Source organism: Passer domesticus, chromosome 15, assembly GCF_036417665.1.
Source record: "Passer domesticus isolate bPasDom1 chromosome 15, bPasDom1.hap1, whole genome shotgun sequence".
NCBI classification, from domain to species: domain Eukaryota; kingdom Metazoa; phylum Chordata; class Aves; order Passeriformes; family Passeridae; genus Passer; species Passer domesticus.
In genome coordinates this window covers 2,761,973-2,778,500 of record NC_087488.1, presented here as the reverse complement: position 1 = coordinate 2,778,500, position 16,528 = coordinate 2,761,973, and the positions used below count along the sequence as shown (strand labels likewise).

At 55.2% G+C, this 16,528-nt stretch overlaps 2 protein-coding genes across 4 annotated transcripts; one reads left to right on the top strand and one right to left on the bottom strand.

The window, feature by feature from the left end:
• Positions 1-466: 466 nt before the first annotated feature.
• DNAJA3 (DnaJ heat shock protein family (Hsp40) member A3) lies at positions 467-10,397 on the top strand. 2 transcript variants are annotated; one of them, XM_064390906.1, is made up of 12 exons: positions 467-698; positions 818-951; positions 1,311-1,394; positions 1,940-2,152; positions 2,858-3,010; positions 3,791-3,938; positions 4,618-4,682; positions 5,526-5,654; positions 6,077-6,192; positions 6,466-6,563; positions 8,510-8,626; positions 9,332-10,397. In XM_064390906.1, exons 1-11 carry the CDS (start codon positions 482-484, stop codon positions 8,611-8,613), a joined length of 1,461 nt encoding a protein of 486 aa, XP_064246976.1. In that variant the 5' UTR covers positions 467-481; the 3' UTR covers positions 8,614-8,626; positions 9,332-10,397. The 2 variants fall into 2 exon arrangements, with proteins under 2 accessions (XP_064246976.1, XP_064246977.1); XM_064390907.1 differs by lacking the exon at positions 8,510-8,626.
• On the bottom strand, positions 10,033-14,785 carry NMRAL1 (NmrA like redox sensor 1). Of its 2 annotated transcripts, XM_064390912.1 has the most exons (6): positions 14,605-14,779; positions 14,329-14,394; positions 13,910-14,148; positions 12,925-13,174; positions 12,311-12,501; positions 10,033-11,463 (listed from the first exon to the last, which is right to left on the bottom strand). In XM_064390912.1, the coding sequence occupies exons 2-6, from the start codon at positions 14,366-14,368 to the stop codon at positions 11,293-11,295; spliced, it is 891 nt and encodes a 296-aa protein (XP_064246982.1). In that variant the 5' UTR covers positions 14,369-14,394; positions 14,605-14,779; the 3' UTR covers positions 10,033-11,292. The 2 variants fall into 2 exon arrangements, with proteins under 2 accessions (XP_064246982.1, XP_064246983.1); XM_064390913.1 differs by lacking the exons at positions 10,033-11,463; positions 12,311-12,501 and adding an exon at positions 12,514-12,647 and having other exon boundaries at positions 14,605-14,785.
• Positions 14,786-16,528: the final 1,743 nt, after the last annotated feature.

Below are 16,528 nucleotides of genomic sequence, written 5' to 3'. Positions count from 1 at the left end.
CTGCCGCCGCTCAGCCGCCGGAGCCTCCCCCGAGCAGCCCCGAGGAGCGCTCGGAGGCGCCAGCCCCGGGCATGAGGGCGGGAGAGAGACACGCTTGGCACGACTCATCCGCCCCCTCTGCAGAGGAAGGCTGCTGCCGGGTGTGGGTGCCGTGCCAGGCTGCTGCGCCGTGTGGGTGTGTGGCGCTGCACCCGCTGCGGCTTCGGAGCCTTTATTCCACTCCTGTGAGATATGTTATGTCTCCTGCTACGGGAGAACAGCAGCAGCCCTGGAGGGGCGCAGGCGGGCAGAGGGCAGGGCTGGCAGCCCGCCGCACGGGGCTCTCACGGGGCAGCGCCCGGCTGTCCCAGCCGTGTCCCCGCGCGCTCCGTGCCCGCTGCCCCCGGGCCCCGCGACCGCCACACGCTCCCCTCAGCCTCCGGCCCTGCCGAGCACCGCGCGTGCGCAAGCATGGCGCGGCCACGGTCACGGCGCCGTGCGCATGCGCGGCCCGTCCCCGCAGAAGGGTGCGCAGGCGCAGCGCCGCGCGCGGGCCAAGATGGTGGCCGGGAGCGCGTCGCGCTGGGTCGGGGCGGCCGCGGGGCGCGGGGCGGGGAACGCGCGGCCGCCGCTGCTGCTGCTGCTCCGCGGGCTCTGCGCCCCGCCCGCCCGCGCCCCGCGCCGCCTCCTGCTGCTCCGTGCCGGGCTCTGCGCCGCCGGTGAGCGCGCCGGGGCCGGGCGGGCCGGGCCGGCGGGGCGCGGGTCTTTTCCCCCGGCCGTGCCCCTTCGTCCAGCCGGCCCGGCCCTCACGGCGGCCCCTCTCCCTCCTCTCCCGCAGGGACGAAAGGCGCTGCCGCCGCCGCCTCCGCCGCCTTCCACAGCAGCGCGGCCCGCGCCAAGGAGGACTATTACCAGGTGCTGGGGGTGCCCCGCACCGCCACGCAGAAGGAGATCAAGAAGGCCTATTACCAGGTGCGGCGGGACCCGCCGGGGCTGCCCCTCGCTGGGGCACACAACAAATCCGTCCCCGTCTTTGGAGACAAGGGCAGGAGGCAGTGGGAAAGCTCAGCACATGGCCTTGGGGATCGCTTCCAAAGCATGGTCTGCCTGTGCTGTCATCGCTTGTCTCCTTCCAGAAGGATCTGGGATTGCTGAGAAGATTAGCAGCAGCTCCTGTAGTTCCTTGTTTTGGGTTGATAAATGAAAAAGTTTAGTTCCTGGGAATGCATCTAGTGAACGTCAGGCTCTGCTGATGGGTTTTTCCTGGCATGTGAGATATGCTTAAGTAAATAACTCCTGCCTGTCCCTAATAGTTGGTTTGTGTTTTTTAGTTGGCAAAGAAATACCATCCTGACACAAACAAGGACGACCCCAAAGCGAAGGAGAAGTTTTCTCAGCTGGCAGAAGCCTATGAGGTAATAGCAGGATTTTGTTGTGATGAGAAGGAGGAAAGACTAGAGAGTAGATGAGGGCAAAGATTTCCTGTAAAGCCATGGCTGTTTTTTGATGCACTTCAGTCAGGGGCACATCTATCCCAAGAAATTCCTTGGTCCAATAGCTGATTTAGCTGCTTTGGGCTGTTTCAGTTTTCCCCTTCCTTAGCAATGACTGGCATGGATGTCACTTCCATGGAATTATTGTCAGTTTAAATAATCAAACAAAAAACCTGTCAGCCAGTTTTTGAGACAGAGGGTCTTTCACTGTGCTCCCCCAGCCCTATTTTTTGATTCCAGCACTCTTCAGCTGATACAATAATGATCAGCTGTTTAGTATAAGTTAATTCTGCTTTTTATAAATCAGTAAAATCTTGTTTTTCTGGTGATGAGCCGAGAATCACCAGGGAAGCAGCACCTTGTCCCTGACTCTCATGGTGCTGAGAGCTGGGCGGGACCTTGGTGGAAGGTGTGAGCCCCGAGGCAGGGGTTCTCCTGGAGCCTGCACGGCCCCGTTGTTGCCGCAGGTGCTGAGTGACGAGGTGAAGAGGAAGCAGTACGATGCCTACGGCACGGCGAGCTTCGAGGCGGGCGCAGCCGGGGCCGGCGCCGGCGCGGGGCGGCAGTACTGGAGCGGCGGCCCCTCCATCGACCCCGAGGAGCTCTTCAGGAAGATCTTTGGGGAGTTCTCAGGATCCCCTTTCGGCGATTTTCAGACTGTCTTTGACCAGCCACAGGAGGTAGGAGGTGCTTTTATTCAGGACTGGGGAACTCAAAGCAGTGTCTGTCCCCAGCTTCTGTCACCGAGTGCTGCGGGAGCTTCAGCAAGGAGTTATTTCTGGGGATGTCAGTGTGTGAGTGTCCCACGGCATGGGCAGAGTCTCATAGTTTTGTTAAGCTGTGCAGGAACACACCCCACACCTCCAGACAGGATATTTTTCTGAGCTTGAACACACAGCAAACACTTCTCTGGTGTTTGCTGTCTGTACCCAGTACTGCTGAGCAGTTCCATCACTCCAGAGGCATCGTTTCTGCTGCAGCTTGATTTACCTATGCCTGCTTTGATCTGTAATGCTAAAACCCACAAAATACCTTGTAACTATAAACCAGGCCTTCCAGCAATGTGTTTGGCTGCTTAATTGGCATAATTTTGCAATTTAATTACCTTCATGTTGCAGTGAGGCCCATAATACAATCTGTCTTGTTCTTTGTGTTGCAGCTAAATGCTCCTTTAAGTGTTGACAGTTCATGTGTTGTCTTCAGAAATGTTTGTTACTCCTGGTTTTACTAAAAATGACCTTTTTCATATAAGGAGAATTTCCTTTTTTGATCAGTTATCTTAACTGAGAATTTCTATGTTAAGCATTGTTTGGTATTTAGCCTAAACTCTTCCCAGTCTCCTGTCACACCTCAGTCATGGCTCTATGTCCATGTTTCCTGTGCAGTATATCATGGAACTGACATTCACCCAAGCTGCAAAAGGTGTTAACAAGGAGATTGTGGTGAACATGCAGGACACCTGCGTGCGCTGCGATGGCAAGGGACACGAACCTGGCACCAAAGCTCAGCGCTGTCACTACTGCAATGGCACGGGCATGGTAAGTGCTGAGCAGGACACCAGTTCTGCTTCCCCTTCTTGGGGAGACTCACTCATTCCATGGTGAAAAATTCTCACCACACTCATCAGCTTATCTTGGGCAAAGCTGAGTTAATGTCAGCTTGATGCTAATAGGCACTGGGAAGATTTTCTTTGTGTTAGAGTGCTGTGCCCAGCTGGAAGCATGAGCCTTCAGGCGGGATCCTCTGCTGCTGCACATCCCACAAACCATATGAATATACTGTAACAGCTCTGAAATTCCTGGGCAGTAAATGGGTATCTTTTGACTTGGAAGGTGGAGAAGGTGGTGAAAACCCATGGCTAATCATAAAATAAGAAGATGCAGGTAATGATGGAGCTGCAGGCTTTGGGTTACCATGCATCTGATTCCTTATGTGCTTCAGTGGTTCAGTCCAGGGCTTAGTCACTGTAAGGTTTTCTTGGACACTGGCAGTAATCCATGTAAATGGATTGTCCTTGGCTTCATCAGAACACAGACGTTTGTAGCACTGTAAGGAGCTTTGTTCCTTCTTGTACATTAAAGCCTAGACTTTGAGGGTGGTGTGTTTCCCTTGCCCTCACCACCTGACACTTGTGGTGGTGTTCAGCGGAAATCGGCAAGTGATGGTGGGTGGATTTCAGAGCCAGCTCTCTGCTGCGGCCATTGCTGAAGGGTATCTCTGTCCTGACAGGGTGTGTGTGATCAGAGCTCACAGGTGCTGTGTGAGAAGCCCCATCTCAGTACCCTCTGTTTGCCCACCGTGTGTTTGTTGCTCCCCAGGAGACGATCAACACGGGCCCGTTCGTGATGCGCTCCACGTGCCGGCGCTGCGCTGGCCGCGGCTCCATCATCACCACGCCCTGCGTCATGTGCCGGGGCACAGGCCAGACCAAGCAGAAGAAGACAGTGATGGTTCCTGTGCCAGCTGGTCAGTGTTCTACCTGTCTGCTGCTCTCTTATTTACTGCCTCTGTTGGTGTAAATGGGGGAGCAGTGTAAGACCTTTCTGCTGCAGAGAAATGGTCTTTAAAGCAAAGCACCTTGAGAGCTCGGCAATTAAATGGGCGAGTGATGAGATGGGCCTTCTGGCCATGGATATAAGTGTTTGCTCTGCCCTTCCTGAGCTTTGGTTCTTGCCTGAGTCCTCCTAAGCAGGTTTTGAAGGGTGACTCTCCAAAGGTTTTGTTGCCATGAGCCTTTCATTTGTCCTTGATGAAGCTTGGGGAGAGGGTGGGAATCCTGAAAGCCTTGGTTTGGCTCAGAGGGCTGTGCTGATTGTCTTCCTCACCAGAGAGGAGAATTCAGTGGTGGGAATAAGACTTGCTTCTTTGAGACCACCCTGGGTGAGCAGCCTGTAATTTTCCTGCAGCTTGTGGAGGCTGCAGTGTTCCTTAATCCAATGCATTTGTAGAATGCATAGAGAAATCTGTAAATATTGAAGTCACAAGTGTGTTGAGGGTGTAGGGATCACCTCAGAGGTATAAACATGTGCTGACCCCCCTCCTTTGGGCTGTGGTGGCCAGCTTTTGTGATTGGCAAGAGTTGTAGGTATCCATGTCACACATGGGTTATAAGGCAAGGTCACATTCCCTCCTGTTCTGATTGCAGGTGTGGAGGACGGGCAGACAGTTCGGATGCCTGTGGGGAAGAAAGAAATTTTCATTACGTTCAGGGTATGTATCCCAAGCTGGTTTATGATGTAAGTTGGTTGTTCCCTTCTCAACTGCCTGGGAAAGGACTGCAGAATGGGCAGAGGAGGAAGAGCCAGTGATCCTTTGGAACAGCTGAGGTAATATGATCCCTGTGAACTTTCTGAGACAGCAGGAGATCTGCATTGTAGCAAGGAGAGTAACTTTGAATCTGTTGATGAAGAATCGCTGCTTGTTCCAGGACCAGGCCCTTAGGGTAGTGTGAATCAAAATGCAGAGTAGGTTCTTCATGCCTTGAGGTTTTGACTTGGAAATGTGAAGGAGCTGCCTGCTGGCAGGGGTGGTAGAGCTGTGGGAGGTGCTGCAGGAGGCTGCCTGGTGAAGTGTCCTTCTGCAGATCCACCTTCAGGGCTGCTTTGCATCTGTGCTGTAGCTGGGTGTCTTCTCCTGCCACACACATCCCTCTTGAGGAGATTTTTTTCAGCACCTCTTTTATGGTGTAGGAGGGTTTAATTCTGTTCCAGCTTGTGAGGCCACTGGAAAGGTGCTTCATTTCCTTCACTTTTGTCTTTCCCCTGTTCAGGGTGCTGGACAAGGCAGTGTCTGTCTCTGCAGAACTGTAGTGACAGGGATAAACTGACAGCAGGATTAGGGAGGGAGTTCCTGAGGCAGGAAGCAGGGATCCTTCCAATCCTTTGGCTAATTCAGTTATGTCAAGATCTGTGTTTTACTAGAACACCAAATACTAACTCACAGTTCTTAGCCATGCAGTTTGGGGATGGTATATTTTTTCCTGAGACCCTTGGGAGCAGTTTAGCAGAAGAACACGGTGTGCTCACTGCTCTTTGGAACTTTGCTGCCCTCCAGGTTCAGAAGAGCTCTGTGTTCCGACGAAACGGAGCCGATATCCACTCGGATCTCCTGATCTCAATAGCTCAGGCCGTGCTGGGAGGCACAGCCCGGTGTCAAGGCTTGTATGAGACAATCAACATCACGGTGAGTACCAGTATTCTGGCCATGAATCAGTGGGCCACAGCAAAGGCTTCTCCTTTGCTGCAGAGGTGGGCAAAATCTCCCAGGTCTGCCAGTATTCCATTTCAGAATGAGCCTTGGGTGGTTTGTGATGTGCCTGGTCACAGCTTCTTTCCTGTTGCTGTGTAGGGACAGGGAAAGAAAGGGATTGCTGGACAAACCCTAAACTGCAGGGCTACAGGCTGTGTCAGGTTCTTTACTCATTCCTTCAAAAGCTTTTCCATCTTTACTGGCTTAGCTTTGGGATGCATCTCAATGCATGAGCATATGAGAGCTCTCCCATCCTACTTTAGAGCTTGTTGGAGAAGCAGATAATTTTTATAGATGTCTAATTATTATATAAATGTTTAATTAGAGTAATAAATGTGACACCTTTGTGTTTATAGATACCCCCTGGTATTCAGCCAGACCAGAAAATTCGAATGAGTGGGAAAGGCATTCCCAAGGTCAACAGCTATGGCTATGGAGACCACTACATCCACATAAAGATAAAAGTTCCTCAGTAAGTAGAGCTAAAACAAGTTCCTGTGAAATCTTAAGAATTTTTTACAAAACATGTTGTTTAAAAGTTGTGAAAATTCCACGAGGTGAAATGCAGTGGGTCCTATGTCTCCTCTTGCACTGGAGATCATTCCTTACAGATGGCTCATTTAAGGAGCACACGGATTCCTGGTGTATTTGTACACAATGGACTCCAATCCCTGCCCCCCGTGGGTGCTGCTGGGGGAGGCTGTGGGCCCCAGGCCATCCCTGACCCCCTGTCCTGGTGCCACAGGAGGCTGACGGATCGCCAGCGAGCCTTAATGATGAGCTACGCCGAGGATGAGGCCGACGTGGACGGCACCGTGAACGGGGTCACCAGCACGGCGTCAGGTGAGGGGCAGCCCTGGCCCTGCCTGGGCAGCTGCTGTGGCAGGGCACAGTGTTCCCTGGGCACTGGGGAGCCAGGTGAGCCAGGGTCACAGCAGGCCTGTGGCAGCACAGCCTGCTTTAACAGCAGTTCTGCTGTGATGTGAGCAGGCTGTGGCACACAGCCCCTTCCCAGGAAGCTGTACTCCAGTACTTACTGGGCAAAGCCATGTGTGAACAGAGAGCAGGCACTGAGTACTCCAGGCTCCAGTCAAACTGTGCTGATGAATGCCTCCTGCTGCCTGCTTCCCCTGGGCCAGCATTTGCCTTGAGGCAGGAAAGCAAATGTGCTTCAGGCCAATCTCCTGTGTGATCCCAGTCCAGCAGGGCTGCTTCTCCTGGAATGCTGACAGGGGTTTCTGTTGGGGCTGAGCTCTGTGTGTGTGGGGAAACCTGGGCTGGGAGTGTCCATTGGTGGCAGTGTCAGCTCTGGTCAGTGGACAGTGTCCAGCACGATGGAGGAGTGAAGGCAGCTGGGAGCTTTGTGGAGCTGCTCTCCAGCTCCAGATGGAAAATTGAGATTCAGTAATTGTGTTCAAAGTTTCAGGGATGAGGTGCTTGGAAGAGGCAGCAGCTAAAGGCACAACACATGGTAACACAGTTAGGAAGGAGCTTTGTCTCTCACTACTGGAAAGCAGTTTCTTCTTTGCTTAGTTGAAACAATGGACTTCTTAAAGCCTATTGGATTTTGGTTTTGATTTGAAACTGGACAGGGCATTTATGACTAGGCAAAGGTGAGAGCCTTTTGGAGCTGCTGATTGATCTTAGGATCTGCTCTACTACATGCCAAAGTGTGAGGAATACAGGCTTAAGTGCAGGATCTGCCAAATACTTCCCAATGTTCTGTTTTATAGTAATTATATATACCAAAAACATGTCTTTCCTATATTACAGTCAGCCTTGGGGGAAGGGCAGAGAACTCTGAGCACTGAATTTCCATTCCAGCTTTTTAAAGGCACTTGTGTGCCAAAGAGGAAAAATAACCCCTTCAAAATAATTTTTTACAAAGCAAACCTGCCAGTTTTTACCATGATAAGCAGCAAGGTGAGTTAAAACAACGCCAGTAGGTTGCAGTGTAGAGACAGGCTGTGCTGAGGGAGGCGTGTCCTGCCTCGGGATTTCATCCCATTGCATCAGTCTGAGCCCAGCACTCAGCCCTGGGAGGCTGGGGAACACCAGACTCCATGTTCTCTGGGCACAAAGAAAGCTTGAGGGGGCTTTTGGGATCTTGTTGGTGATGGTTTTACTGTAGAAAAAAACAGATTAGCAAACAGGTCTCCTTTGTTCTCATTATAGCCACTTCTGAGGGACAAACAAGTTCTCAGGACCTGTTCATACAGGATAATTTTAACACTCCTTATCTGGACAGTCAGTCTGAAATACTTGTAGCCTTTTTCATTCTACATGAGTTAATTTTCTGCTTGACACTGTCTGAGTGTTGCTTGCAGTGACACAAATCAGGCTCCTGGTGTGGTTTTGCACTGCTTTGCAAGGACACAACCTTGAAACAGGAAAAACTTGTTTCAGGGACCACCAGTATAGATCTTTTAACCCTGTAAAGTCCTGGCTGGCTGTGATCGAGTTCACCACTTGTTTTTAGTGGCAGACTCACTTCCAAGTGCTTGTTTCCAAAGCCTTTGGGGTCCCTGACTCAATTGTGCTGCAAGAGAATTCCCTTGGCAGTTGAAGGGCTGGGGAGAGGGGAAGGGAACAGCTCAGCACCTGAGCTCATGGTTGGCTTTTCCACTTCTGGGATCCAGGCTTTCCAGTGCTTCCACTGCAAGGGGTCCAGTCCTGGATGTGAGGGAGCAGCACAAGCAGCTGCTTTGTCTGGGCCATTCCCTGTCCAAAACACCCCTCTGGTCCTGGTGGGAGATGTCTGACTGCAGCCCTTTGCTGTTTGTGTCCAGGTGGCAGGGCCACGGCTAGCGCTCACGCAGGCGGGGATAGGCCTGAGGCTCAGGAGAACAAGGAGGGATTCCTTTCCAAACTTAAGAAAATGTTTACCTCCTGACACCCCATCCGAGGTAGGAGGTCTCTCGTGTTTCACTGTTGTCTTTCCCCCACACTGAGCACTTCTTGGGAGGTGGAAGCACAATAGCACAGCGTTGCTTCTCACTTAGCCTCAGGCCTTCCAGCCGGGAGTGTGCACAGCCCTAGCTGTCCCCTGGGACCTGGAGCAACAAGCCAGGGATTAAAGTGCATTGTTGCTGCAGCAAAGAGCAGCACAGATGCTGGGTGCACCCTTGGGGGTGGTGGCTGGCCTCCCCTGCAGCTCTGCTGCTGGAGCTGTGCCCAGTTCCAAGCACTGAGGGTGTTCCCATGAGCTGGTCCCACTGGGACCGGGTTCTGCCACACAAATCCTGGGCTGCAGAGCCACTGGTGCTGGCACACTCGGGCTGGATTCACCCCTGCTGTGGGCTTACAGCACCAGGGAGGAGCCAGCCTTTGTCACAGAGCACAGCAAACCCCACCACGCATCACTGCAGTGTAACTCAGGAGTTTCACTTGGTGCTGACCTGTTATGAGGGAGCACCGAGACTTGGAATCATCTACAGCAGACACAGAGTCTGGGATTCCAGGGGCTCAGCTTTGCATCTTTGTAGGCTTCAAAGCTGGCTGTGCTGTAGGGCTGAGAGTGTGACAGCAGATCAGGAGGGGAGGTGCTCCCAGAGTGGGCTGTGTGCTGATACAGCCAGGAAATTGTAACCTTCCTCTCACTTCAACTGCAGGAAAACGTTCTACTGGGAACTAGGAGCCAGCAGCAGCAGGTCATCCGTGCAGTTGGGGGTGAATCTTTCTGGCAGCCAGGCTCTGGAGAACACAGGATGTCAGTCAGCAGCACAGCAAGAATCCCAGCTGGAGAGGCCAAAGACCACCAAGGCACCAACACAAACCCCATCCACTGTCCTAAGAACTGGCAGTGAAGGAAAACACCAGCTTAGCAGAAGTGTGGCTCTCTGGAGGCTGCTCCACAACCCCACTGCTGCTGGAAGCTCATTTGGTAAAAGCTAAAGTTGAAGTATTGTTTAGGATCCAAACCAGAGGAAATGTGAAACAAATAGCCCAGCACAGAGCAGCAATATGCTGTGTGGAGACCAAGCACACCAGCTGCTCACTCAGGTGCCCTTTGGAATGCCAGGTGTGCTTGGTGAACTCTCCAGGAGACTTGGTGGGTCAGGAAGGTCTAACCTTGTCTTCACGACAGCCCTGCTGCCCTGCACAGCTCCAAGTGGAACCTCCCTGTGGCTGGGTGTTGTCTGAGCCCAGCTGGCCTGGCTCCCTCACAGCCCTGGGCTTTCTCTATCCTGCTGATTGCCTGCACAGAGCAGTGATGGAATCTGCACTTTGCCTCAAGTTTATCCCCCAAATAACTAAAGTTACCACACAACTGCTGTCGCTTCTGGACTGGTACAAGTCGATCACTGAGCCCTTTGCCAGTTGGGGACAAAAATATTTTATTACTTTAGTGCAACACCCGTAGCGTAAAGGATTGGTCAAAGCATCGTTGTTTAACTTGTGTGAGAGTGCAAGTGAGGTGGATCACTCCTTCCAGACGGAGCTGAGCTCTTGCAGTGAGTATTCCATGGTTACTGTAGCCTGCTGTGTTTGTGATACTGTGCAGGTACCATCAGCCCACATACTAATCAGTTCAACCCCAGTTAAACAGGGACATGCTGTAGTCTTGCCCTTCTTAATTTGCTGAAATAAAGCACGCGTTGGCTCCTGATTAAACTTCTGTAAAGTGATTCTGTACCCATGTAAATAAGATGGACTTCATAAAGATATTTAACACGTGCTGTGCCTTGCTGCCTTGTCTGCTCTTCCACCTGCTCTGTCACCCCCTTTCCCTCCCCTCATAACAAGGATGAAGGTCTGGGCCAAGGAGGAGACAGGGTTGGACGGCTCCAGCATTGCTGGGGGCTGGGATTGACTTTAAACACAAAGCTGCCCTGTCTGAGCAGTACTTTAGGTACATGAGGGGAAGGGGCTTTTCCACTGAACCTTGGACAGTCTAGAAAAGCTGAGTTTTATCTCAGCTCCTTGGGACAGTGACTGAAATTAGCTCCAGGAGCCCAAGGACCAGGGCCAGAGCTCTATGATGAGGAATCTGCCTCAGCTTTTGTGTTACACTACAGGAAGTCACTGCAGTCCCTGCTTGCTGGGCTGACCCTAAGTATTCATGTCTCCAGTGGCTCACCTGCAGTGCCCAAACCAGATCCCTGGAGAAATTCCTGTCTTCTGTTTGCTTAGGAGCCTGCAGCAGCCCTGGCCATGGATACCTGCCACAAAGGCACTGCCTTTGGGGTACACACCTTCAGCCTACCACGTGGTGCCATATGCTCAGAGCTGCCTGGGAAAGGAGGTGATCCTGGGAAAACAAGCCTCCAGCACCCTAAAACACCCACAATGACTAAAGCAACACCTCCCTGAGGACAGAGTGCAAAGGCAGCACTTCTGCCACCCCTCTGCCTGTGCTGTCCAGCCCTTCCTCTTGTTCTAGCTGCCTAAATAGTCCCAACCACGCTGCAGGAGCACACACATGGACCAGCAAGTGGGCCAAGCTCTCCCCAGCTGGGGCAGGATCAGCCTCTCCCTGGGGCACTACTGGGAAGGCAGCATGGCTCAGGGCACCTCACCTCCTCAGCCAGGTCCCCGTACCTGCTGCAGAAACCAGGGAGGAAGAGGAGGCTCAGAAGGCATTCTTGTTGTCCCCCACCCACTGCTGGAAGGTGCGGGCCTGGGGGTTCAGCTTCATGGTCAGGGCCACGTTGCGGTCTGGTTTTAGCGCGTAGAAACGGAACATGGCAGCCAGCTCCTTGGCCCCAGCAAAGTCCCGCTTCTCGTACTCCTCAGGGGAGATCTGCCAACAGAATTGGGGGAAAAACTGTTTCAGAGGCTGCTGGGGCTTCCCCTCAGCCTCTGAGGGGATGTGATGAGGGCTCTGCTACAGCAGCCTGTCAGCATTGCCACTGGTGCAGAGGGCTCTGCAAGGCACTTCTGCTGGGGTTGGGCAAAGGATGCAGCCCCTCCTGGCAGGAACAGCCCAGCCAGCCTAAAGCCACCCCCAGCTCTGGCACACAGCTGGCCAGGGGCTGGAGCAGCTGTGAGGGAGCCCTGCCTCACACCAGAGCTATGGCTGAGGGATTCTAGAAACTGGGTGATCCAGGAGGCACCTCAGGTTGGCACTTGGCACCCCAAAACATTGTTCCCTGCCTGAATCAGAGGATTTGGTTCATTGCACTTCTGGGAGAGCAGAACCTGCAGAGAGCATCAGAGCAGCTTTGTTTCTAATGAAATGCACTTTGTTCTCAGGGAGCCACCATACCCCTCATCCATTGTATTGGCTGCCTGAGGCACAACTGAACTGCAAACAAAGATTAAAAATAAGTCACGAAGGGGCAGGGAGTGGTCAGGGTGTTGTTAACAGTGACACAGCACAGAGGCCAGGTCTGTTGTAATGGTGACACAGCAAAGCCCTGGAGGAACCCTGCTCAAGGGAAGGGCACCCAGCAGAAACCTGTTGTGCAGGTGCCCATCCCTGGCTCTGTTATCCCTCAGAGCCAGGCACAGACCTGCCCAGACACATCTGTGTGCCCCACAGGCATGAGCTCAGTGACAATACCAACAGGGCAGGTCGGTGCTGGGCTGTACCAAAACGAGCTGTGAGTCCCTCAGGAACATCCCCTACACTAAGGGACACTTCCTACCTTGCTGGCTGTCACAGTCTTGCCCGTCTGCTGGGAGAGGACGGCAGCGTACTCTGCCTCGGTGAGCTTGCCTGTGCTGAGTCCTATCACCTGGCCAATGTATTCCCCTGGGGACTTCAGCAGGCAAAGCACAACGGGCCCAAGGTCCTCCACAGCCATCCCATCCATGGGAGTGTCCCCCATGGGCAGCTCTGTATGGAGAGATTGATCCCAGTTGCAGTGCAGCCCAGCTCTGAGGAGGTGCAGCGGAGTTTTCAGTCTCTGGACATGAGGTGAGGGAGGGATGAGGGCACCCATCAGCATGGCAAGGCAGGAGAGCAGGGCTGAGCTAAGAGACCTTGACAGCAGAGCAGCATCGTGAGTCACCTGCAGCCCCACAACCTCCACCATCCCACACGCAGGGACTTGGGGTGTCCAGAGCTGCTCTGGGATCTGCAGAACAGCCCCCAGCACCACAAACAGGATCCTGGTGCTTTCCTGCAGGCCTGAAGGTCTGAAGACCATAATGCAGCTTGCTGTGGTCAAGCTGGTATAGGCCTCTTCATGCTACCAGCCCACAGCCCCACTGGCACAGCCACAGGACAGTGACCCACAGAGCCAGAGCTCCTCCTTACCCAGGACAAAGGCATCTCCCTGCGGGGCCTTCTGTGGCTTGAAGATGGAGAGGAAGTTCTCAAAGTAGAAGGGCAGGCGGATGATGGTGGTGGGGACCCCAATTTTCTGGAAGTACTCCTCCACCACGCCTTTGCCATCGAAGTGCAGCACCTCCAGGCGGCCCCCCGTCAGCTGGTGCACGTTCTCCAGGCCGCTGAACACGACGTGGCGCAGAGCCTGCCGCTTGGACAGGTCAGCCAGACGCTGTCCCTGGGCCAGGGGACAAACCAGCCATGAAGGGGGAAGTGGGACATCCCCATCATCCCCACACCTCCCTGCCCTCTGGGGAGGATCCGACTCCCACCAGCCCTCAGCTGGGAGCACAGTGAGTTGTCCAGGTGGAGCTGAATCCTCTCCTTACCCCGTCCTACTTCAGAAAGGCCACACACCCTCCAGCTTTGGAGCTCGCTGCTCCACCAAACATGCAAGCACCAGCAGAAAGAATCCGCCTGGCCAACATACCCGCCCTAAACTGTCTTATCTTTTGTTTGTTGCCATCCAGGTGTGGCAACTCAGCACCCTGCAGTATCTGTCCTGGCATGAACACCACCCTTGGGATCTCTGGTACTGCAGGATTTTGGCCTCAAAGCTGCAAGCACAGAGAGCTAATGGTCTGCAGGCAGCAACAATCCCAGCTCTGCCCCGGGAAGGCTCTGAGGAGCCAAGTGCTCCCACTCCTGCTACTCCAGCTCCTGGGAAGTGCTCTCCATAACAAATTTATCAGCTCCTGAAGGCACCAGACCCTGGAGCCATGCAACTGCGAGGGAACAGAGAACAAGTCTTGGCTTTGCAAGAACTGGAACCTAGTGTTTGTGAGGCCTTGGGGTCTTCTGGACTGGCTCCTCAAACCATCAGGGCTGCCACGGATGCTCCAAGAGCAGTCCCCACTTTGATGCTAGTCATGACCCACCCACACATGGTCCCAGTTAATGTCAGGACAGGTACCTGCTCGATTTCCTTCTCCTTGCTGCAGTGTTCCCAGAAGTTGGTGACAATAAAGGCTCCGTAGGCACCCGCCAAGGCCCGCTCCAGCGATGCCTCATCGTCCTGATCTGCCTTCACCACCTCGGCTCCCCTGCGCCTCAGCTCCTCCGCCTCCTTCTTCCTGGGGCTCCGCGTCACGGCGCGCACCTTGAAGCTCCCGTCGTCCAGCAGCGCCCGGGCCACGCCGCCGCCCTGGGCCCCTGCGGGAGCAGCGCTCAGGGCCCCGCGATGCGCCGGGGCCGCGGGACGGGGCGGCCCGGCCCCACAAGCACCGAGCCGCGCTCGCTCCCCGCCCTGCTCGGCCTCCTCAGCCCCGGCCGCTCGGGCACCACCGACGCCTCCGCCCCCGGCACAGCCCGGGCCTTCCCCCGAGCACTCACCGGTGGCCCCGAACACCACGATCAGCTTCTTCCCGGCCATGCAGCAGCGCGGGCGGTCCCGGGGCTCTGGCAGGGCGAGAAGCAGCGGGGTCGCACGGCCGCGGCTCAGCCCCCGCACCGGTCCCGGGAGGGAGGGAGGGAGGAGGGCAGGGAGCGGGACGGCTGCGGGGCCATCGCGGATCCCGGGGGGCAGCGGGCAGGGAGGGAGCGGGGCGGCTGCGGGGCCATCGCGGGTCCCGGGGCACCGGGCGCGCCTCCCCTCACACGGCTCCTCACCTCGGATCTGCCCGGCTTCGTTCGGGTCCAATCGGCTCCGCTCGGCTGCGTTCGGCTCGGTTCGGCTCTACACGGCTGAGCTGGAGCTGCGTGCGTTCGTCGGTTCGGCGCGGCCCGATTGTGTTCGACTTCACCCGACTGCGCTCGGCCACGCCCCTCCGGGCGGGGCTCAGATGCCCATCCCAGTCAGGCCACGCCCACCAGTGCCTGGCCCCGCCCACCGCCGGCGTGGGGCTCCGCTCCCATCGCATCCCACCCCCAATCCCATCCCCAATCCCACACCCAAATCCCACCCCCAATCCCACCCCAAATCCCACCCCCAATCCCACCCCATCCCCAATCCCATCGCATCCCACCCCCAATCCCACCCCAAGCCCATCCCCAATCCCACCCCCCAATCCCACCCTCAATCCCACCCCCAAATCCCACCCCCAATCCCACACCCAATCCCACCCCCAATCCCACCCCCAATCCCATCCCCAATCCCACCCCCAGTCCCATCCCACCCCATCCCCAATCCCATCCCACCCCCAATCCCACCTCCAAACTCATCCCCAATCCCGTCCCACCCCCAATCCCACCCCCAGTCCCATCCCCAATCCCACCCCCAGTCCCATCCCCAATCCCACCCCCAGTCCTGTCCCACCCCATCTCACCCCATCTCCAATCCTGTCCCATCCCTTTGCCCAGCCGTCTTGTTCAGGAAACCCGCTTAAAACCCAAAAGCCACCGCGTCACCCTCTGGGAGGTGACTGGGCGTTGTGTCCCTTCCTCCCCGGGACCCCCCGAGCGTCCCAGACCAGTAAGGTTTCCTTGGTGTGGAAGCCGGGCTGTTCCCCAGGCTCGTCCTGCTGCTCCCTGTAGAGCTGGGACCGCTCGTTGTCCCCAGGTTCGTTGTCCCCAGGCAGGTGACTGTGCAGGTCTGAGCTGAGATCTGTCCCCGGGCACTCTCCTGCCAAGCAACCGCTGGAGTCAACAAACAGAGCCACCCTGGGCCTTTCCTCACCTCTGCTGCCCCTCCGGAGGGGCTGCGGGCAAACTGCCGGGAACTCCGTGGGTTTGGTCTAATAAACAAATAAATTGGGAAATTTGGGGGTGAATCTGGTAAATGACCCACAAAATGCATGAGGCATGTGTAATTCACAGTGGCAAAGAGATATTTCAATGTGTTAATTCAGATCAGTGATGAATTGTGAAAGCTGGAGGAGGTGCAGCCCTGACCGGGGTTTCTGCACAGTCATTTTGGATGTGAGGGATTTTAGCTACAGATTGGCTGCTGGGAATTACCAGCTGCCAGCTCCTCTGAAACCCCCCTCCAGGCGGGGAAATTACCAACAGGCCCCAAACCCGCCAGAGAAAAGCTTTTAACCCTTACTGGGCACAGCGTGGGGCGGGCAGAGGGGGAGGCTGGGGGGCACGGCTCAAAGCGTGGCTGGAGGCCCCAATTCCTGCTTGCCCCCAGCTCCCCTCCCCACGCACAGCTCCGAGGCCACGAGCCCACCCTGACCCCCACCAGCCTGAATGCCAGTGACATTTTTTTAGGATTTACAAATGGAAGATTTACAAATTTTGTTGAACAAAAATGGAAAATAGTCACGGAGCCCACCTGCGTGTGTGGAGCTGGGGAGGGGAGATCCTGCCGGTCCCGCTGCTCTGGCTCCTTGGTGGGATGGGATCCAGCTCCTTGGAGACAAATCCTAATTCCAGGAAGCTTTGGCAAGGGCAGGAGAACGGCTTTGGAGGAAAGGGAGGCTATTCCCACCCTTTTATCCCACTCTGTCAAAACACAACTTTCATTTACTCGTGCAATTATTTCTTTGCACGGCCCAAGGAAGGGCAGAGCCGCTGCACGTCCAGCCTCTCCCATGGGATATTCCCAGCGCTCCTGGCCAGTTTGGGGTGTGCAGCAAAACCCCTCGGCTCT